Raw genomic sequence first — 22,656 nt, forward strand, 5'->3', positions numbered from 1 at the left:
GCAGATGTCAGCCGCTGACCATTTTTTTATATGAAGTTTTTACGATTTAGATTTGGGGGGTACATGAGCCAAAAATTCCCATAAGAAATACACAGGCGTGAGCATGTGAACAGCTGATGTCAGCCGGACCATCTGGAGTATAAAGTTGCCAGATTGATTAAAATAGAACAATTTTCTTTTTTATTATTTTCAACAAAAAAAGCGGCAAAAGGTAGTTTTTATGAGTTTAGTTTTATAATTTTGCAATTTTGTGAAAAACATTAAAGGATTTTTTAATAAAGAATCCTTTGAAATATGGCTGATGCTTGAGATGATATCAAAGCCGTGAAATGCAAACGTAAAACGCTGTTATCGTAAAAAGGAGAGACATGGTATTCTGCAAGCCACCGGGGTCCACTAATTTAGCACCTTCTTCAAAAGCCGATGACAATAATATTGGAGTAGTCAACAATCCAGCTTTTAGCGGAAAATGGAGTATGTAAAGTATAAAATGAAGTCAAGAATCCAGCTATAATAGTAAGAAAATCGGAAAATGGTAACTCATACACCTTTTTAGGGTCCATACACAACACCATTATTATCAAGTGATTGTGCAATTAGGCCTGATGCTCACAATACACCAGCATGCTGGTACAAAATTAATTTTTACCAAAAATTATGTGGAAAAGGTTTTAATGAATAATGATAAACGAAAGCAAAAAATGAGAAAAAAAACATGTTTGGATGAAGAAATGGCTAGAAAACAAAAGAGAACTAGGACATACTAAACTTCTAAAGATGATGATGTTATATTTTCCATCTCTGTAACATTCCTGATCTTCCAAAGATTTAGTTTATCGTAATACCACAACGAAGACTCAAAAACATCATCTGTTCCTGCAGCATTCGAATAAAGTTAATTTTTTACCACTTTGGGTCTATTTGCTTCTTGGTCCACCTCTTTTAATTTTTCTACCATTTTATTGTAGAAATGGTTTTTTAATTCACGATTGCAGTATTCCATACTTTTAACTTTCCATAGGCAAGTCATTGTTTTATAAAGTTCGAGAAATTATCCCCAAAATATTTTTTCTTTGGCATTCATATTTAATTTTCTTTATTATACCCTTCACACACATTTTTCATTTGCGACCCCATAGAGTATATATATTCTGGATTGTTATAGATAGCGGAATCGATATAGCCATGTCCGTCTGTGTGTTGAAATCAACTTTCCGAAGCCCCCAAATAACTTACATACACGATTCATACATCAATATCTCCGAAATTCTTCCGGCTCGGTCACTATTTAAAATCGAGAAAATCGGTCTACAAATGGCTGAGAAATAAGGAAAAAACTAGGACAACCTCGATTTTTGACCTATATTACTAAGTCATTAATATAGACAATATGGATATCTAATGATAGATATTTCAAAGACCTTTGCAACGACGTATATAAGACCATAGTAAGTTGGACATACAATCAAAATCGGATTGTATGTCCAAAAAAATTCTTTTGTCAAATTCTTTTTCCAAAAAAATTTTTGAAAAAACTTTTTTTTAAAAAAAATTAAAAAACAATTTGGAAAAAAAAATTTTAAAACATTAAAAAAAAATTTGGATTTTGTTTAAATAAAAATATTTTTAACCTTGTGTGGGAATCTAACCGGCATGCTGATTGTTCTTTTGTTTGAAAGTTTAGCTACTTACTCACTGCTCCATGTACGAGTTATTTTATCGTAAGTTAACAATTGGAGTCCAAACCGAAAATCGTTTTTTTTTATCTTTCTAAACTCCACCGGTTTCGGTTTTTTAACAAACCGGTTTTTGTAAGACGGTTAACCGGTTTAATGAAACATATTTTCTAAAGCTCATTCAAACATATTTATGAAAAACTTTGATAACATTTTTAAAAATATTGATTTATTTTATAGAAAATTGTAGCATATGATAATATTTCGTAAAAGATATAAAATAATAGCATGAATTTAAAATGCTAAATTTCCAAAGATTTAGTACACAATTCATAACACATTTCCTATTAGCGTCCGCAAATTAAGTAAATTTAAGGAGACCTTTTTCATATTAAATAGAAATATAATATAAACCGGTTTTTTAAGACAAAAACCGAAATCGTTGAACCTGTTTTCTTAAAAGACAATAATTAAAGTCTACTTAAATTTATTTTCATTTGTGGACGCTAATAAGAAATATGTTAGAATTGTATACTAAATCTCTGGAAATTTATCATCTTAAGGCTCCATCTTTATGCAATTATTTTATATCTATTACGAAATATTGTCACATGATACAATTTTCTATAAAATAAATCATTATTTTTAAAAATGGCATCAAAGTTTTATAAATATATATTTAAATGAGTTTAAGAAAATATATTTCATTAAAACCGGTTAACCGTCTTACAAAAACCGGTTTATCAAAAAACCGAAGAGTTAAATAAAACCAGTTTATAGAGATGAAAAAACCGGTTTTCGGATTTGGATGCTCTAGCCAAGTACTAATCACAGCAATAAAAAAAATAAAACTACATAGAAGAAGTCCTTGTAGGAAGAGATTGTTTGAATTTATTGATACAGGATTAACAATTTTTTTTTTTTTTGATTTACTCTTTTGGCCTAAAGTTGAAAAAGAAGTATTTAATTTGAACTGGGATAAACATAACATGCCCGAAATGTCTCCGGGAGATAAATTAATTACTGGTGCTACTCGTAGCTATCAATCCAAAGTTGTCTTGTTTTTTTTTGTGTGGCTTATATCTCAGCAATCGAAATAAGACTGAATAATTAAACGAAAATACAATTTTAAAAGACAACGTTTATTAAAAAGTTCTGAAAAAATAATCGCTTATTAAAAAAGTTTCCCCCAAAAATTATAATTCCATCAAAAATACGCTATTTTATATTTACAGATATAGACAAATTCATTAATCATTTCCGATTCTGATTTGTATTCAAATTATTCTCAACTTAGTCTAAGTCTGAACAATAAATAATAAAAAAAACATAAATTACATTTTTAATAACAATCTGTTTTGTGTTTCTTTAATACAATTTATTCAATATCCATTTTAGATACATTGCCACCCGATTGTATTTTCTGTCTAGCATTCACTTCTGACGAACTATCGTTTTCGCGGGATCCTCTTCTATATGAGATATCATCACCGGATAGTGTTGTTGTAGAACCCAAATTTTGCGACGATACCGTTTTATATACACTTAAGGCTTGAGTAACTAAAGAAGAAATATCGCCAGCATTTGAGGGAAGTATAAGGGTATTGTTGGTTTTGGCTAAATGCTTAAAAGCGGAAATGTATTGTTCAGCTAATGTTAGAGAAGCAGCATTTTTACCGTTCTGAAATTGAGTAAAAATATATAGTAAATTTCACCAGTTAAATTTTAAAATAAACTTACCAAATCCTCTAGAGATTTCGCCAAAGTAACTAAACCACGAGCTCTAGCATCAGCTACAGCCAACATGGCAGCCGCTTCACCGCTAGCTTTATTAATTTGTTCCTGACGATCAGCCTCTAAAAATAGTTTTTCATTATTAATAAAATATTTCTAGTATAAATTTCAAAAGCGTGTTATCGCACCTGATGCCAAGATTCTCGATTTACGTTTACCCTCGGCTATATTAATGTCTGCTTCTCTTTGACCCTCGGATTCTAAAATGGCTGCACGTTTTCTTCTTTCGGCTTCAACCTGCATTTGCATGGCCTCGTGTACTCTAGACGGCAACTAGAAACATACGATTTTATTACAAACTTAATATATTTTATAACAATTTTAAATTTACCCTAATATCACGAATTTCATAACGCAAACAAGCAATGCCCCAAGCTTCACTAGCCTTATTGATGGAATCAACAATGCTGACATTAAGAGACTCTCTTTCACGGAAAACTTTATCCAATGACATTTTACCCAATTCCGAACGCATAGTAGTTTGTGCCAATTGCGTTATAGCAAATTCAGGATCTTCAACGCCATAGGAAGCTAAAATATAAAATTTTGTTAATTATTCTTTTAAGAATTACAAACATTTCACATTTTCTAACAATTAGAATAATTCAATTTAAAACATCGTATCTTTTTTATTACATTCCTATTATACCTATATATTCTAAAATAATTAAACGATTACAACGATAGATATACAGGGTTTTTTTCGAAAATATATAATTCTACATTCATGCCAAATTTTTTTCCACTAATAAATCTAAAATGGGGAATACGTTTATATGTTCGTCGTTATACATACATATGTATATCTGCATACGTCATTTGAAAGGTCTTTGAAATGTCTAACATCCGTATTTTCGACAATATAATGAAAATTTGCAGAATTGGTCCAAAAATTTTTGTTAAAAAATGTTGGAAAAAATATTAATGAAAAAAAAATTGGTGAAAAAAAATTAGAGTAAAAAATATTTTTCTCGCTTTTGACCCATTGTTATTACGTTTATATGTCCTTCGTTATATACATATCTTCATACGTAGTTTGAAATGTCTAATATTAGATCACGATATTGTGTATGTATGTTAATTACTTAGTAATCCAGATATAAATAAAAAATTTCAACTATTTGTGGGCCGATTTTTCCGAATTTGAATTGCAATCGAAATGGGACTATTGCGGATATGTTGATGTACAGGCATGCTATATCGACTCCGCTATTTATAACGATCCTGAATATACTTTATGGGATCACAAATTAAAAATGTGTAATTACAAACGGAACGACATATACATACTAAGGAAAAGCGCATAAAAGAATCGCACTCTTATTTGTTACTAATACAAATTATACAAAATCGTACAGAAATAACATGAATTATACAATTAAATTCCAATACTTTAACTTACCCCGATATGGATCTATAATCCGTAAATATAAAACACCATCTATGCTTAAAGTAACATTGTCCGAGGTAATGGCACTCTGTTTGGGCACATCGATTGCAATTTCCTTAAGACTCTGAACATATTTGATTTTATCCATAATGGGCAGCAATACATTTAGACCAGGCTCCAAAATTCGAGAAAACCGGCCCATGCGTTCAACAATCCATGCCTTAAAACAACAACATAACACACAATCAAATATAGACATTACATCAGTTATCTAATGAAATTGAACCACACAGAAATGCGTCTTCAAATAAACGTACTTAATGAACATAATAAGAATTATTAATTTGAATTTAAGAAATTAATGAACAATATTCCCTAATGTAGCTTACCTCTTGTTGTGGCACAAACATTATGATGGTATTCATCGGAGTTGATGTTTTGGTCCTACATTGATTGATAAGAGCATTGTGCCGGCAATTGTTTAAAATTTGCTAAAATACGTAAAGTCAAGAGAAATGTTATTACATAGTTTAGTATTTGCATATAATGTAGAACCTACTCTTGATAATATTCTTCCTGAATTGGCATAGGATGATAACATTTTGGAATCAAATATGAAATTTCTGCAGAATAACCTTTTGCCAAAAAAAAAATAAGTCTTCTTTTTACTGGACTGTACTCACTGTGAAATGATATCACATGTACAGCAATAAAGTTGCCATATTTTAATAAGATTTGTACGAGAACTATAACTTTTTCATAAAAACCCGCTTGAGCCGCTCATTTTTTTAATAATCTAATCCAAATTTAATGCAAATATTTTTGTACAAGGGTATATATAAGTTTATCATTCCCAAAACTTTTGTTGATATCCTTTGCACCTTAAATATTTAGTCCCAAAATGTAAATATATGTGACCATCATTTTGATAGCTTTGTCTCGCACTATTACTAATGAATAAAATATATAAATTCAATAAGATTACATTTGATCTATGCGTATATATATATATGCGGGAGGTCCGAATATATATCGAAATTGTCATCATTTAGTTCTTCACAATGCAAATAAAATCGCTAGAAATCCGACAAATATCAAAAACACTAAAATTATTTAAAAATCGCTAGAAAAAATCGCTGTATTACTATCACTGTATTTAACAAATCAATAAAATGACAATTGATGGAATCAACTGAAAACAATCAAATTCACGAAAAAGGAAATTTAATAAATAGAAATTATGGATTTTATTGACGATTTCATACAAGAATATAAAAATAATCCTTGCCTTTGGAAGGCTGATTCAGCGAATTATAAAAATCGCGTCAAGCGCCAAGAGGCCTATATGAAACTAATTGATGTAGCCGCAAAACATGGCGAACACTACAATGTAGAGAGAACCAAACAAAAAATAAATAATTTGCGCTGTGCTTTCCGTCACCAGCTCAAAAAGTACAATGAACTCAAGACTAAGGGAGAAAAGGAGGAGCCCTACTGTCCCAAACGCAAGTATTTTGAATCTTTAATGTTTCTCAAAGATGAAGAGATTCGAGACAAGAGAATCCTCAACAACAGTAAAGTAGACAACTCGATCAGTGAAATAACAATAACCAGTATCACCCGAGCCAGCAATGGCAAGAACGAGAGGCGTTTACTTAGCACTGAGACGGAAAGTGCTTCATTGGAGGTGGTAGATCCCGACAAGCAGTCGTCCATCAATGGTGTTGAAGATGCAATGCAAGTACCCAATAATCTGTTTTCAGATATTTGCAAAGAAATTCGAAAGGAAAATAACTGTACTGAGGAAGAAGAGGATATGACTGGTGAGGAGACAACAGCCACAGTCAATATATCTGTCATCTCGGAGAAAGGTATACCCATAAGCCAAGATATTGAAGAGATTGCTATAACGCCCATCCGGAAAGATCAAGTATTCATTGTAGATACATCAACTGCTAACAACCCCACCACCATTTCCACCGCCACCACTATAAGCAGCTCAACACCCCACATAAAGCAGCAACAGTCGTCTAACAATAAATCCCGCAAACGATCATCCTCCTTTTCATCTCAACACTCCAATGAAACTGACACCACAACACCCATCAAAACTTCGAAAAGTGATATCACGTTGGATATCGAAAATCTGTTATCGCTGGCCTGTAAGAATTTCCAAAAGAACACCTCTGATCACTACACCAGTTTTGGAGAAATTGTTGCTCACAAACTTCGTACGATGGAAGCCAAACAAGCCATTTATGCAGAAAAAATAATCTCGGATATCTTGTATCAAGGTCAAATGAAGTATTTATCGACATCATCCATAGAACGGTATTCACAAATCGATCGAACACTATCAGATCAAAAGAAAGGAGAATAAATTAAAAAGAAAATAATCAATTATCATTTCAATGTATCGTACGAACTCAACAGGAGCAAAACAATTAAGGATAAATAAAATAAATGGACAGCAATTTGTACATTTATACAATTAAGGCGATAATGAAAAAATATGATGATTTAATGGATAACTCATAATATAATAATTTCTCTATAATCTAATTTTTAATATTAAGTACAATATTTTTTAAAAATTATGAAACAAAAAAAAAACATACCCTTTTTGCAATAATAAAATTTGTTTATTATTATAATTCTTTGTGTACAAGGAGTATGGATTCATTTTATAAATTCCATTAACAGCTAAAATTCAGTTGAATTCATTAATTTTCAATGACAACAGATGGTTGTTAATTAAGGACATTCGTGGAAGATAATTTTGATTATTTAACTAAATGATGACATTATCTGTAAAAGTTCTAAACACCCCTGTGACCTGTGATTATTGTTCACTAATCACAGGTCACAGGGGTGTGCATTTTTTTGACCTGGATGGCTTTTGTATTACAATGAGGATTAATAAATAAACATCTTGGAAACTAAAGTCACTACAGCTAAAACGTTGAAAATCGGCGATCACATATACAATTTACAAAACAAATAGGTTTTGAAAAACAACGAATTGATCACTATAGTGAATATTTTATAATTTCCTCAATTTTATACCTATGATTTCTAGGGCAAAGTTCTTAGAATTCTTCATAAGTAGAATTATTGGTATATAAAATATTATATAACCTCCCCTTTTAATAAAATAATTTTCAAATCTAAAGGTGAAGGCTTATCTATATATATAAAAATTAAATGGTCTATGTATGTAATCGCATCTCGTGAGCACGGCTAGAGCGATTTGGCTGATTTTTTTTATTCGATTTTAACCTTCTACTAGCTTGACCCTGTGCGCTTCGCTACCACTATCGTAGTAAAATAAAAAAACATTCCTAGTACCAGTGTTTGTATTTTAAAATATATTTTTATTTAATTTGTTAAATATTTAGTTAATTTAGAATTAAAAAAGAAAAGGAAATTATGTTCGGAAGAATTAATTCTCAATTCAATTTTCAAAGTCAAATTAAATTTTATCTCTAACCATTCAAATAAATTCGTTATTTTTTAGTTTATTATAATTGTTATAAATTGCTTATTTATTTTATTACAGAATTTTGAAATAAATAACTTCATTACTAATTAATTCATTAGTTCTTTAAACGTATTAAACAATTTTAAAATTTGTTTATGAAAAATACTCAATAATTTAAATACACTACAAAATACCTTAATGAAATTTATTAAATGATTAAATTTTACTTCAATTCAAATATGCTTTAGACAATTATTTCAATTAATTTTGTAAATAATTAAAAACAAAAACCATAGAGTGGATTTCTCTATGACAAAAACATTATTAATTTCGATTAGATTTGAATTAACAAAAAATTTTAACCAATTTTTTCATGAACGATGAATGAATTATATTCAAAGAAAGACTTTGAATGATGCTAAAGAATTATTTTGTTGGATTTTTTTTAACAATAAGTTTTTTCACCAAATATTGTTGTCAATCTTTATCTTAAAGTAAACTTTGGTGAAGGATGTATAAAATTCGGCACAGCCGAATATGGCTCTCTTACTTATTTTTGTTTGTATAGGAATTTCGTAGTCTTGTCAAAAAATTAGGAAACTGCAATCATAGAGACGAGACGTAATTGTCGAAAACCTAAGTCTGTTGTCAAAAACCTAACTCTTGCAACAACAAAATACATGCTAGTCAATGAATTTTGTTGTTGTATCAGACATATGATTTGTTGTATTTGTTTTACAAATCGGAGTGTCTCGTCTCTACTTATAATTCTCTATGGCTGTAATAATGTCTCCATTTTGATTATTCAGTTAAGTTATTTTCAAGGTTAGCTACCGATTCGAAACGGTTAAAAGATAACGGCAGTTTTTAGATTGTTTCGGTAACGGTATTTTAATGATAAGGGTAATTTTGGTCGGATTTAAATTTATAATACAATTTAAGGTATGTATTTAGAGACAACAATACAGAGTATTAATACATTTCACAATTAAATTATTATTGAAATCATTCGGTATATCGATAACGATATTTTAGTTGTTACGGTAATTGCAGAAATAAATTTTACAAGTAAAAATGTTTAAATCCAAATTTTTTAAATTTAATGGGCCTCTTCGAAATCGTGATTGTGTACAATTTTAATTTTATACAAACACGATTTCGTGCACTCAATTATTTTTTTTCTCATCATATAAACTACCCTATGATATTTGACTATAAATATTACCAATTTTACTGCAACTACAAGTGCTCTTCAATTGTTAAACGAATTATATTCAAACAGTCGAAACCAAATTATAGTCATTATAATGAATCCTGCAAATGTTATAACTTGTGGTAAGAAATATAAAGTACCTTTCTTTGAATTTAAAAATGTACATATGTTATGTAAATATGTTTTTTTAATTTTTCAAAATATTTAAGTTGTTGGCGTTTTAATGTCATTAATTCTAATGGCTTTAGCGTCACCTTTGGATCGCAGAACCCTGCTGGCTGATGGCAAATAAATGATTACAAAAAAAACATATGCCCCCAAAATCAAATACAAACATTTGTAACCGACTGTGGCCATGAGGCTAGGTTACTGAATTTTAATAAATAATATTTAAACAAATGCTTTTCAAAATAAAGACGTTTTTATTTAAATTTTAATAGTTAATTCACAATTAGAAAATAAAAAGAAATGATGTTTATAGGGACACAATTTTATGAATTTGTTCTTGTTTTAAAAACTACATTTTAAATTGAAATTATATTTCTATTTTTAAATGAGTTTTGTTTTGTGATTGTTTATTTTTATTTACTTATTGATTTGGACATTCATTGGGTGTTGGTTTCTTTTTGTTGCTGCTTTTGTGTTCTCTTTCGTCGCCAGACTCATCTTCTTCTTCCTCTTCTTCGCCATCGAAGGAATCATCATCTTCGTCTTCATCATCAATAACATCACCAGTATAATACAAAACGGCTTTAGGAATGATTCTTGCACGCAAGAAATGACCGATCTCAAAATCGGTGGCCAAAATCTAAAAAAAAAAAAATGGAAAGAAATGAGATGATGTACTTTTTAAGAATTTTACTAAAAACACTTACGCCTTGAGAGTCTTCATCGATTTCTTCCTTATCCTCTGGTACTTCTGGGGGATTGAAGAAGTTGAAGAATGAATCGTTGGGCACTTGTTTAACGATGGTTCTAACAGCACCACGCTCCTTATGTTTTTGCTTCTTCCTGATGGTCTTCACGGTCAAGTTCATTTTCTTTTCCCAGTTGATGTTGCAACCCTTGCATTTGTAAATTTCAGGACCTTCAAAGCCGAAGGGGTTATCCTCATCTACAGCAGACTTCAGGAAATATTGCTTGGTAAGCACTTGGTTGGAGAAGTAATCGTTTTTATCAAAATGGAATTCCAAAGTATACGAATGCTGAGAGAAAGAGATTATTTAAAACATTTTCACACACAAAAAAAAAACACAAAACAACTCAACCCACCTCATCGTCGTATTTAATGGTAATATCAGTAAGTTTTTGTAAAACGGGTTCATCATGCTCTTGCACCATTTCAGATAGTATTTCCGTATTGCGGAAGATGGTCATCCAGAAGTTTGGAATACCCTTTGTATCCTCTGAAATTTCTTTGACCTTGGTCAACAGTTTACTGAAGTCGGGTAAGTCTTCGCTATTTTCATCAGCTGGCTCGGGCTTCCATTTGGGCTCTTCCTTTGGGGGTTCTACTTCGCCGGTAACAATAGTTTTTCGCTTTTCGAACAGAGGTTGGTACTTTTCTTGATATTTCTTTTCCAATTTGTAAACTTCATCGAAGAATTCAGCTTCAAGCGCCAAGTGTTCCAGTTGGAGATTTTTCAAAACGGTAATGCGATTTTGCAATGGAGCTGGTAGACTCTTAACCATTTCTTGCAAAAATTGACGACGCAATATAGCATTCATATATGCAGGGCTATGGTTAAAAAAAAATGTGGAATATGTTATAAAAAACTGCTTAGATATTTTCATGGCAGAATTAGCAAGAAAAATAGAAGGTAGTTTCCACAGGGTAACATAGAGACGAAAAGTAATTGGAATTATGTGTTTTTGATCATTGTGTAAAAAAGATGTACAAGTGGCAGTGGTGACTTATTCTATGTGCGAAAAGATTGCACCCGATTAAAAGGCAACATGAGTCAAATTTGTGGCAAAAATTTTCAAATGTTTTTGACAATCTCACAATGTTTTACTTTTTTTTTTATTGTTGATTTGTTGTAGAGTTGCATGTACTTGTATAAATATACTTTGCTTGCAACAATGTATTTTGTTTTTCTTTCAGACATAGTTCGAAAAATAAACATTTTAAATATTTTTTGTTATTTTTAATGAAGTATTAGTCTTAAGTTTTAAATTAGTTGCACTCAAATTAGTGCAGAAAAAAAGTTGCAATAAACTGATGATTGCATTTGTTTAAATCAACTAATTTGATTTTGAGTGCAACATTTTTAGTGAGGCTGCTAATTTTCAACTCAGCACTAAATATGAACAAAATGATTGCACTATCACTAAGTATCAGTGCAAACTGCAAAATTAGTGCACTACCCCCATCTATGGTTTCAGGCATATGATTTGTTTTATTTTTGGTTGACAAACGGAGTATCTCGTCCCTATGTATATTTTGTCTATTCTCTCTGGTATATTTCTATATGGTAGCTTCAATAAATTTTTTTTAAATAAGGTTTAATGAAAAGCGTTGCCACATTCCTAAATATGATTTTGATTTTCGAGACATTTTTTAAAAAAAATGTGTAATTTATAATTCAGTATTTAAATTTAAATATTGTTGTGTTAGAATTTATTGATTCAATTCCTAAGTTTCGCTTACTTATAATTACTATGCAAACATGATACAAAAATTGTAGAAGGTAGAATCACTAGGGTGAGTTTTTAATATTTACCCCTATAACGTCAAACTTTGATTTCGATTTTTTTCATATTTTCTTTTGTTTTACGTTTCAAGAATTGTATAATTGAGAATTTATTTTCTACTGAGTGTACCTTATAATTGTTGTGTCATGTATGCAAATATGTATTTTGGTTCTTTTGAAAAAATAAAGAGAGAATGAAACTACCTTCTATTTTTCTACTATGGTACCATGATACAATAATTGTAGAAGGTACAATCACTAGGGAGAGTTTTTAATATTTAGCCTCATATTTTTTTATATTTTCTGTTGTTTAACGTTACAGAATTGTATAATTGAGAATTTATTTTCTACTGAGTGTACCTTATACAGTTGTGTCATGCTATGGTACAATTATTAGAAAGTTCGTTCTCAATTATAATTTCCCTAAAATGTCATTTACATACAGAAAGAAAGAAAGAAAATAAAAAAAATAAAAAAAGAACAATTAAAACAATTAGTCAGTATTTTTAAGTTTAAGTGAAATCGAATAAGATTTTATTTGAATATAACTTTTTTTGAATGTATATTATTTATTCAGTTAATTTATCTATGCAATATAAGTTATTTTGGTCCTAAGGGACATTTTATATTCAATAAATAAATAAAAATGTCAAAATTTTTATATTTAAACCATGACAGAACAAGCAAGGTACAATTATTAAAAAGTACGTTCTCAATTATACATTCCCTATAACGTCAAACAAAAGTAAATTAGAAAAAAACAAAACGAAATGTCTAAGACAAAAATAAATCAATTAACAAATTTTTGTGTATTTACTTTTTTTCGTGAAATATTCAATTCAAATTTAATTTTTTCCAAATAAATATGTGTTAGTTTTAATATAACGTGCAAAACATTGCGAATACAAAATAAAAAGTGATGAGAGTAAATGCGTTATTTGACGTTGCAGGGGTAAATATTGAAAACTCTCCGTAATAATTGTACCTGGTTGGTTCTACCATGATTTAAACAATATTAAACAGTTTTAATTTTTAAATTTAATTACAAAAATGTTTATAAAATGTATTGTTTGAAAATGTTCAATGTTCATTTGAACAAAAATATGTTAAGTTTCTGAAATGTTCAGCAGATAAAATAAAAGTTTGGAGTGCCGCATGTGGTGTAAATCTGAAGAAACACTCCAAAATTTGTATGCATCATTTTAAAAACTCTGATTTTATTTATTGCATCAACCATCAACAAAAACGAGCTCGTTTCATACCTAGCGCTGTACCAAGTCATTGCTTGTGTTGATTTTGCCATGGATATTTTTAAAAAATATTTCTAATATGTATCATAAAAACACCAACAAAACTATCACAAAACAAGAAATATCAAAAAATACAGACATGACTATTCTACGTTAATTTGTTTCGTTTTTTTTTATTTATTGCTTAACAACAACAATTTTAATAAAATAATTTGTGTCCGATTTTTCATAAAGCTGAACCCGGAAATTAAATTTTGACTATAAGAGATAATAGTGCACGCAATCTTGTTTTTATAGGTCTAATAGAGGGCTTTAATATTATACATATTTAATGCATTACAATTGAAGGAACCACAAACAGTTTGCAAGCTTTTTAAAGTGTAGTGGCCTGTGGGGTTCGTAGTCGAAAGTCACATACTCATTTGTCAAATACTCCAATTTGAAGTTACATGCCAATGGTATCAGCCAATTAGAAATGACAATTTAATTTCACTATGCAGTGGTCAAATTTGAACATATTTCTTAGCATAAAGCATGACGTCTGACAGAAAATTTATTAAATACGCTTAATTAATTATTAAATTATTAATGTTTAAACCCCATTAAAGTTTGCTATATTTTTAAGAAGATATTGATTATTTGAGTCAGTTCTGTAATAATTATTTAAAAATGTCGAGATCTGTGGGATTCGTAGTCGAAACGCAAATACTCATTTGCTACGCTAATGTCAAGTTACAAGATAGAATTTGAACATATTTCTTAGCATAGAGAATGACGTCAGATAGCAAATCCATTAAGTACCTACGCCTAAATTAATTATAGAATCTCAAATTCTTTAAACTACATAAAATATAACTTTATAATGTTTTTAAAATCCATTAAAATGTTTAACATTAAGAACATAAGAAATTAACTGGGTCGGTTCTGTAATGATAATTATGTGTGTATCACAATAATAAGTTCAAGCTTAGATATACATATGTACACTAAAAAACCGGTTTTAAAATGCCGGTAACTTTAAACAATGTGAATCTCTTTGTATCCAGAAATTAAATATAAATGGAAATAAAATACAAAAATAAAGAACTTACACCATCTGGTTAGAGGAAAATCCTCTCTCCTCATCCTCGTTCATGGACTCGGCAGTATCTTCAGTGTCGTGAGGGGCATCCATATTTCCGATTGAATCTCTAATGAAATAATAATAAGAAAACTAATCAATTGATATATTTTCTAAGCAAATGTGACGGAATTTTAATGCAAAAGAGAAAACTGAAGAAAAATAACTCACAAGAATAATCATATTAAACTGCGTAGTTTTAACATAATGCAAAAACAACAAAAATGAAAACTTATAGAATAGGTAGTCAGGCAGGCATTCATGTATGATGTATCATCATCATACAATATGTAGTCTGTCGTCTACCATCCAAAGCATGGCTGGTGGTTTACTGATTTGCGTCTATACATATACACACACACATGTATAATATAAATATATACTAGATGATGTACATAATTTCGCATATAAAAAATAATTAAAAACACAAGGGAAACGAACATTTTTAACAAATTTTATAATTTAAACAAAAAATTTCACTCAAAATCTTATTTCCAATAACAATAAAAAGACCATGTTGAAATAGAATTAATAAAAAAAATTTTCTATAGACAAAATTTTGTCCTTCTAAGAGAAAAACACGTGCGTGATTTGCAAATTATTTGCAATTCTTATTATGTACATATTTTCTAGCATTTTTGCTGTTTACACTCATTTGTTGTATTTTTTCTTATCAATATTCTTTAATTAAACTTACCAATAAATGAAAAATCTATTTAAATTTATTAATTTGTTGAAACTTTTCCTTCAACAAATTCTACGACTTTACAGAGTTACACCCGCAAAGCAAAAGAGAACGTAACTATAATTTTTCGGCGGCGGCTGAAGGGGCAAAATTTGTCGGCGGCGGCAGCTTATTGGCTCGACGCCGTTTTTTTAACGGCATATATATTTTTTTCGGCTGCATCGCAATAAAATGCAATTATTTACAAAAATTTATTTTAATTTTCATACAAAATTTGTTTTTTAATTGTCAAAGACATAAACCTTTATTTACACAGGCAAGTAAATTGTAAAAAGTTGAGAATACGAATTATAATCGAAAAATACATCGAAATGTCAGCAAGTTAACTGAGTGTTTACACATGTAAGTAAAAGTGCATATTTTAGAGATGGAGGATGATATCGCCGAAAATTCAGAAAGATAAGAAAATTATAAGGAATTAAATAAATAAACCCTTATAATATCAGCATTTGTTATATTTATTGAAATGCAAATAAAGCGCATGTTTGTTAGTTTTTGACTTGCATTTACACATGCAAGTTAAATAAAACGTAGCACCTGTCTATACATAGCAAATACTTATCATAACAAAAAATATCAGGAGACTATACCTGATGTTTTTTATCTTGACAACCAATTTGAAGTTTATCATGATAAAAAATTATCAAGTATAGACGGGCACTTATGCACAAAGAATTGGTATATGTCAAGGCGAATTTATACAAGGTTCTAACAGTTTTTTGGTTCTAACAGTTGTCAAAGCTTGTTTTTATATTTAAATATCTACATATTCTAATCTTATTCACAAAATAATTATTTTTTACATAAATAAGCAAAGCCCCCACTATTCAATATTTGTTTAATTTTGGTTTTTTGACATTTGTTAAGACCAATTGTTGTTTTTATAGAACTGACACCACCTTGTATGAATTCGCCTTGGTATATGTTTTTGTAAATGAAGTTTGAGATTCGATGAAACAGAATTATTTTTTATATGTAGAGTTTGACGTTTCCCATAGAAAACAACAGTGAACAGCCGTTTAGTTGAAATCATCATGTATAAATTCGCATTGAAATGTTATAATCAATGATATTCCTTGAATTATTACAGATTAATTATAATAAATGAACTAAAGTCTAATTAAAAATTAACTTTCAAATTATATAAATTAAAATAAAGTTTGCAGAAAAATATCTATCAACAAAAATAATAATACTATCGTGTAAACAAAGTCTGTTAATACGTTTAAAAGACATTTTGTAGTAAAATTTATATTAAAAAAATTAAAGTACTTTTTGTTGCAACGTAGCAAAACATATTATCGTTATCGAATTTTGTTTGCCAAATAAACAAACCTAAGTTACTACAGGGTGCATCATATAAGGTGGAGTCAGGCAAACAGCTGATAACTTTTTTTCGTTTGTTTGGTTCTAGCGTCTATCAAATTTTATCTTTATATATCAATATCTACATATTCTATGCTTATTAACAATATATTTTCTTTTAATATATCATTTCTGTTTTTTGACATTTGGTAAGAACAATTGTTGTAAAACTGCCACCACCTTCTATGAATCCGCCTTGGGTGCTGTAGGGTAGGGGTTTATAGTTGAAACAAAACGTCGACTTTTCGGAATTTCAAGTCGACTTTCGAAAAAAAGGTTTCTTATTTTTTAAATTTATTAGCGAAACAAATTTTGAAATATCTATCATTAGATATTCATGTTGTCTATAATATGACTTAGTAATCCAGATATACATATATACTATGTAGATCAAAAATAGGTAAAAACAAGTAATATAAGATTCGGAACAGCCCTTCACCAAATTATACTTCGAAATAAAAATTTTAAATAAAATTATCAAAGATGTTTTTTTAATTTTTTGGAAATTTTTTTTTCCAATTTTTTTTTTTAATATTTAGCGAAAAAATGAAGTGAAAAAGAATTCGGGTTAAAAAATATTTTTTTCCGATTTTGACCCATTGTAGGTCCAACTTACTATGATCTTATATACGTCGTTGTCTTATATACATATTGTATTTTTGACTTAGTAATCCAGATATAGGTCAAAAATCGAGGTTGTCCTGGTTTTTTTCCTTACAACTCAGCCATTTGTGGACCGATTTTATCGATTTTAAATAGCAACAGAGCCGGAAGGATTCCGGAGATATTGATCTATGAATCGTGTATGTAAGTTATTTAGGTACTATATACTTTATAGGGTCGAAAAATTATATTGTGGAAATTTCAATCGGAATGTAATTATAAATCGAAGACGTCGAGGCAAAGTTCAATTAAATAGTGCTGGCCGTATAAAAATAAATAATAACATATTTAACGACATTTGACTTTATATTTGGAATGAAATTTTTAGATTGCATTGCTGTTAATTACATCAAATATAATATAATAACTGGCATTAAAACAATTAAGCTAGGAAAAAATATATAATAAATTAACAAAGTCCACCTTCATCATCATCATCTTCGTCATTTTTAGCATCAGCACCAGCACCAGCAGCATCAGAATTCGATATCTACAAATCACAGAAAATTAATAAAGTAAATAATTTAAAATTTAGCTGTTCGTTTTATAAATTACATCCAAATTTGGTGACGTATAGGAAGCTGCTGCATTTTTAACAACACCTGTTTTTGAGGATGATAATATGCCTTGGGGCAAAGGAATTTGTCGTGCTAGCTTTGCGTACTCCACATCCATATGTTTTATGAATGGAGAATTCAATGCCCTTTCAGCAGTTTCAGGATCCTCGTCATCATATGCTTGCAGCAACATTTCTAATGTTTGGACTTCCTGGGGATCACAACAATTGCCCCACTCCTTAAATGCCTTTTCAGCAGCCACCTGATCACCTCTTGCCAATTGCACCATCACTAAAACAACAGCCAGTCTGCCAATGTGACCATACGATTCTGTTTGTTGATTTATACCAATCTCACGCCTTAAAGCATCAGCGGCCTGATCAAACCTGTTTATTTAAAAACATCATTATAAACATTAATTTCATGTTATTTCTACATTTTATATAAAAAGTAACAATTGTATAACGAATCAATAAGCATTACATTTGTAATTTAACCAAAATACGTGATACTTTGGAAGCATATTCTGCTGCAGAACGTGTCGAGTCCTCAATCTTTATTATTAAGTAGTTATTGTTATAGATGGCAGTAACAAAAAACAAATTCAATTATCAGCTACAGATCAAATGGTAGAATTGGTAGATTTGTATATCAAATATCTGTACTTACCATACTTATTTCCAATGCTCGTTGATAGAAACGTAGTGCAATCTCGGGATGTTTTTGTTCAACAACTTTGGAAGCCTTGTCCAAAGCGGATGCGGCCGATTCTGGAGAGCCATGTTGCTGATACAACTGACTGGCTCTACAGGCAAATTCTTCAACTTGCAACAAATTATTTGTTTCTTTACAAATTAAAATTACCTGGAAATAAATTGTAATGAAATTTTAACATTTATTTTCAATAATCAAATGTACTTGTTCGTAACATTTGGCTGCATGGAACCAAGCTGTATTATGTTTATGACAATCGGCTGCTTTCATAAGACATTCTCTGCTTTGATCATACGATTTGCCTATTCGGAATGCGGTTGCTAATGAACATAAGAGTAAAGTATTAGATATGAATTAGCATAAATTGTATATTAAAATGTTGACAATGTTTAACCTGCTTTAGTATAACAATCTGCAGCAATATCATAATCTGGACGCCATTTAAGTAGGCCTGTTTTCATGCTGAAAGAAATCAATAATATAATTTGTAACATTACAATTAAAAATTCTATTTTGTGAATATTCTTATTGAAAAATCTGAAAAGCCACTCGATTTCAAACATAGAGGGTATTCATTTCAAAAAAATTAAAAATTACACTCTAATTTTTTTACATTTTAAAAAACAAACACAAGAAAAAAAATTCAAAAAAAGTTGTAGCTTTCCGGATTTTTGACAAACCGGTTTTAACGAAATACTTTGTAAGACATTTAATAATGTTATTAAATGTATATCAAAGAAAACGAGAAGCAAAATTCGCAATATGTTCAGAGCGTCTTACATTATGTTCATACAAAATTTCTCATGCCTTTTTATTTTCGCGAAAAAAGCTCAAGTTTGGAATTATAAACACTTAACTGAATAACTCCGTTTATTATTAAAATCAGATAGTGATTTCCTCTTAATAGAATAATGCAGACAGAAATTCGCTAATATGATAAATTACAATAATGCATATATCGTTAAATCTATAACAGCTAAAGGCATCATATAACGAAAATAAAAACGTTCCCACGACAATTGGATCTCCGTTCCGGAACGACCCGAATCATATTCGGCCAAAGATTGTCAACTCAGCGACAGCTGTACAAACCGAAAGTGTTTTCCCCAGGAAAGAACAATCGGTCACAGTCGAACTGTTACAACAACTACATATAACGAAAATAATTCGAACTTTTAAGAAAGAAACCCTCAAATTTTAATACCTAGAATATCATCTTTTTTGGAAAAGTCTTTCTTAGTCCGAATTGCTAGATGGTGGAACATTTTACCACATTATTTACGCACTTTTTCTCAATCTAATAATGTTTTTAGACTAAAACTCTTAAGATCTTTTTTGAATTCTGGAATTTAATTTAACTTTCTTGGTACTATTTAATTATATAAATTTGTTGCTGAGTGGACCAATTTTAATATTATTATCAATGTTTTAAACTTTTCTACGGCTGGGGAGCCAAATAAAATTAAATATTATAAATGAAAAAGAGAAAAGAAAAAAAAAATAATAATAATCTAAATAATTTACATATGTATGTAATTTATGATAGTTATGGATTTTTATATACATATTATGGTATTTATAGATTTTATATTGTATGTTATCAGGCAATATTTGCTATGTAATATAATTATTTTGGCCTTTTTAGGCTTTGTATTACAAATAAATGAAATAAAATTAAAAAAAAAAAATTAAAAAAAAATTAAAAAAGGGGCATTTACATTATGACTTTAAGTCATGACTAAAAATCATGTTTTATTTTTTGTACTAACAAATTGTAACGTCTAAACAAAAGGCAAGTTTTCTGTTTTTCAAGACTTTTTTTGATATTCAGCTTTGAGCTCTTTTCTGATTGGTTGTTGATACGATTATATGCCAAAAATAAGGCAAACGTGGTTGACAAAAAAGGCATCGTATAAATGCAAGGGGATTTTCGTAGGAGTTTTAAAAGAAAAACAAAAAAAACGACATGACTTTAAATCAAAGTGTAAATGCCACCAAACAAACATTTTGTAATGTAATAATGGTATTATATTTTTTCATTAAAACTTTATAAGCCACTTTAGTACAAGTAGTTTTGAAGATAAAAATATTCAATAACATTTAACTTTATAAAATACTTTTTGGCTGAAGTTGCTTCCATTTTGTTTTAGATATCCATCAACGGGCTTCTGGTAGTACTATTTCTTATGGGTCGATTATGGATGGCAACAGAACTTCAGTTGCATTGTCAGTTGCCTAAATGATATTACAGATGGCTATCATTTCTGTTGCCCTCTGGCAACGCAACTGCAGTTCGGTTGCCATCCATAATCGACCCATTATATAAAAGTAAAAATTGTCAATAATCTTATTTTTAGATTTATTTTAACTTTAAAGTCTACTGTGGAAGTTTTTTAATTTTGTGGCTTATCGAGTTACTGTACTAAGCCCCCTTCAATTATATTTTATATATTTTTTTTTTAAATTCACCTTTATTTCTAATTTTATAAGAAATTGTCACTAAAATCAGACATTTTACAAAAAAATAATATAATATGAAAAACCTCAAATAAATCTACTAACGCTTCCTTCGATTTTAAACAAAAAATTATAATTTCCTAGGTTTGTACAATACCGTCACAACTAAAAATTTTGAAACAACTACTTAAAATTTTCTACCCAACTCCTTCAAGAAATTAAATTTTTACGCAATTAATTTAGATTTAACATACATAATTATAGAACAAAATCAAATTAAACTGTATTTATAGGTATTTTTGAGTTGTGACGGTCTTGTGTTAAGTGAACGAATTGTGTTTTACAAATACAATCCGAGTAGGTATATATGCATATCCTCTTCCTTATTTGGGCGTTTCCAATAATGATAATTTATCCATGAAGTGCAATATTTATTTATTATATAAAACTACATTTGAAGTTAAATTTTTTTTTTTGAAGTTTTTTAACTTTTTATATTTGATATATAGTATATTCAAGGTCACAATCTCTACCAGATTCATTACTGGAGATATGTATTTCCTCTACAAAGTACTTTAATGTGTCATAGCAGCAAGTAACTGGTAAAAAGTGTAAATATTTTTAGCATATGATAATCTTATATTTATAATTAATCATACTAATAAGATAATTTTACTTTCTGTAGGAGTTATACACAAATATTTATTCGTTCATATGTACATACAATGTAAATATAGTATCTGATCTATAGTGGGTGGTGGGGATATTTCATTTTTGCCAAAGAACAATAATTAGTACAATTATGTTTGCAAATACATATATTATTATAAATATTTTATTAATTATAACACACCTCTTCTCAGCCTGTTTTACTAGTTCGTTGCCTTCTGCAATCTTGGTAGTATTCATTTTTTACAATATTTTTGTATTTTCTTAATCACAAGCAAAAAAAATCAATAAACAACACTCGCTCTGTAGTTAACAAATAGGAATGATCTATTGAAACGCTGTGGAAAGAAATACAATTTAAAATGACAGCTGGTTTAGCTGGAATGGCAACACCGCGTCAGCCGCCAGCGGCTTGTACAAGTAGTAGTGGCAACACCGCGGCTGACGTCAGCCAAACCATTTTTTTATATGAAGTTTTTACGATTTAGATTTAGGGGGTACATGAGCCAAAAATTCCCTTAAGAAATACACAGGCGTGAGCAAGGCGAATTTATACAAGGTGGAGTCAGTCAATCAGCTGATTACTCTTTTTTCGCTTGTTTGGTTCTAACACCTGTCAAAGCTTGTTTTTATACTTCAATATCTACATATTCTAAGCTAATTAACAAAATATTTATATTTTGCATAAATAAGTAAAGCCCTCACTATTCAATTATCTACACTATATTTAGTTTTAATACATATTTGTTTAATTTTTAATTTCTGTTTTTTGACATTTGTTAAGACCATTTGTTGTTTTTGTAGAACTACCACCACCTTGTATAAATTCGCCTTGGGCGTGAGCATGTGAGCGGCTGATGTTAGCCAAA

The 22,656-nt window shown here is 29.5% G+C and overlaps 4 protein-coding genes across 4 annotated transcripts; 1 reads left to right on the forward strand and 3 right to left on the reverse strand.

Moving 5' to 3' along the window:
• Positions 1-3,010: 3,010 nt before the first annotated feature.
• Stoml2 (stomatin like 2) lies at positions 3,011-5,572 on the reverse strand. The gene is made up of 7 exons (XM_065511161.1): positions 5,420-5,572; positions 5,250-5,351; positions 4,873-5,080; positions 3,802-4,001; positions 3,599-3,743; positions 3,417-3,532; positions 3,011-3,357 (listed from the first exon to the last, which is right to left on the reverse strand). Exons 1-7 carry the CDS (start codon positions 5,459-5,461, stop codon positions 3,055-3,057), a joined length of 1,116 nt encoding a protein of 371 aa, XP_065367233.1. The 5' UTR covers positions 5,462-5,572; the 3' UTR covers positions 3,011-3,054.
• Positions 5,573-6,033: 461 nt separating this feature from the next.
• On the forward strand, positions 6,034-7,514 carry LOC135961961 (uncharacterized). Its single transcript, XM_065513618.1, has one exon. It carries the CDS (start codon positions 6,101-6,103, stop codon positions 7,238-7,240), a length of 1,140 nt encoding a protein of 379 aa, XP_065369690.1. The 5' UTR covers positions 6,034-6,100; the 3' UTR covers positions 7,241-7,514.
• A 2,439-nt stretch (positions 7,515-9,953) lies between these two features.
• On the reverse strand, positions 9,954-15,471 carry Nap1 (Nucleosome assembly protein 1). Its single transcript, XM_065511280.1, has 5 exons — positions 15,315-15,471; positions 14,589-14,687; positions 10,827-11,292; positions 10,430-10,759; positions 9,954-10,362 (listed from the first exon to the last, which is right to left on the reverse strand). Exons 2-5 carry the CDS (start codon positions 14,669-14,671, stop codon positions 10,144-10,146), a joined length of 1,098 nt encoding a protein of 365 aa, XP_065367352.1. The 5' UTR covers positions 14,672-14,687; positions 15,315-15,471; the 3' UTR covers positions 9,954-10,143.
• A 2,206-nt stretch (positions 15,472-17,677) lies between these two features.
• On the reverse strand, positions 17,678-22,110 carry gammaSnap1 (gamma Soluble NSF attachment protein 1). Its single transcript, XM_065513412.1, has 7 exons — positions 21,972-22,110; positions 19,056-19,123; positions 18,866-18,981; positions 18,617-18,811; positions 18,431-18,501; positions 17,946-18,333; positions 17,678-17,880 (listed from the first exon to the last, which is right to left on the reverse strand). The coding sequence occupies exons 1-7, from the start codon at positions 22,025-22,027 to the stop codon at positions 17,800-17,802; spliced, it is 975 nt and encodes a 324-aa protein (XP_065369484.1). The 5' UTR covers positions 22,028-22,110; the 3' UTR covers positions 17,678-17,799.
• Between the last annotated feature and the right edge of the window lie 546 nt (positions 22,111-22,656).

Source organism: Calliphora vicina, chromosome 5, assembly GCF_958450345.1.
Source record: "Calliphora vicina chromosome 5, idCalVici1.1, whole genome shotgun sequence".
NCBI lineage: Eukaryota > Metazoa > Arthropoda > Insecta > Diptera > Calliphoridae > Calliphora > Calliphora vicina.

Bases quoted from the DNA above. Each gene is read 5' to 3' on its own strand.
- Stoml2 (XM_065511161.1), bottom strand. From the start codon at position 5,461: ATGTTATCATCCTATGCCAATTCAGGAAGAATATTATCAAGA. The intron at 4,002-4,872 runs GTAAGTTAAAGT...TTTATATTTTAG, and splicing joins GATTATAGATCCATATCGGG to CTTCCTATGGCGTTGAAGAT. The intron at 3,358-3,416 runs GTAAGTTTATTT...ACTCAATTTCAG, and splicing joins CGAAATCTCTAGAGGATTTG to AACGGTAAAAATGCTGCTTC.
- LOC135961961 (XM_065513618.1), top strand. From the start codon at position 6,101: ATGGATTTTATTGACGATTTCATACAAGAATATAAAAATAATCCTTGC.
- Nap1 (XM_065511280.1), bottom strand. From the start codon at position 14,671: ATGGATGCCCCTCACGACACTGAAGATACTGCCGAGTCCATGAACGAG. The intron at 10,760-10,826 runs GTGGGTTGAGTT...TCTTTCTCTCAG, and splicing joins CCATTAAATACGACGATGAG to CATTCGTATACTTTGGAATT. The intron at 10,363-10,429 runs GTAAGTGTTTTT...TTTTTTTTTTAG, and splicing joins TCGATGAAGACTCTCAAGGC to ATTTTGGCCACCGATTTTGA.
- gammaSnap1 (XM_065513412.1), bottom strand. From the start codon at position 22,027: ATGAATACTACCAAGATTGCAGAAGGCAACGAACTAGTAAAACAGGCT. The intron at 18,812-18,865 runs GTACATTTGATT...ATTTATTTCCAG, and splicing joins CAGCCAAATGTTACGAACAA to GTAATTTTAATTTGTAAAGA. The intron at 17,881-17,945 runs GTAATTTATAAA...TGTGATTTGTAG, and splicing joins ATACGTCACCAAATTTGGAT to ATATCGAATTCTGATGCTGC.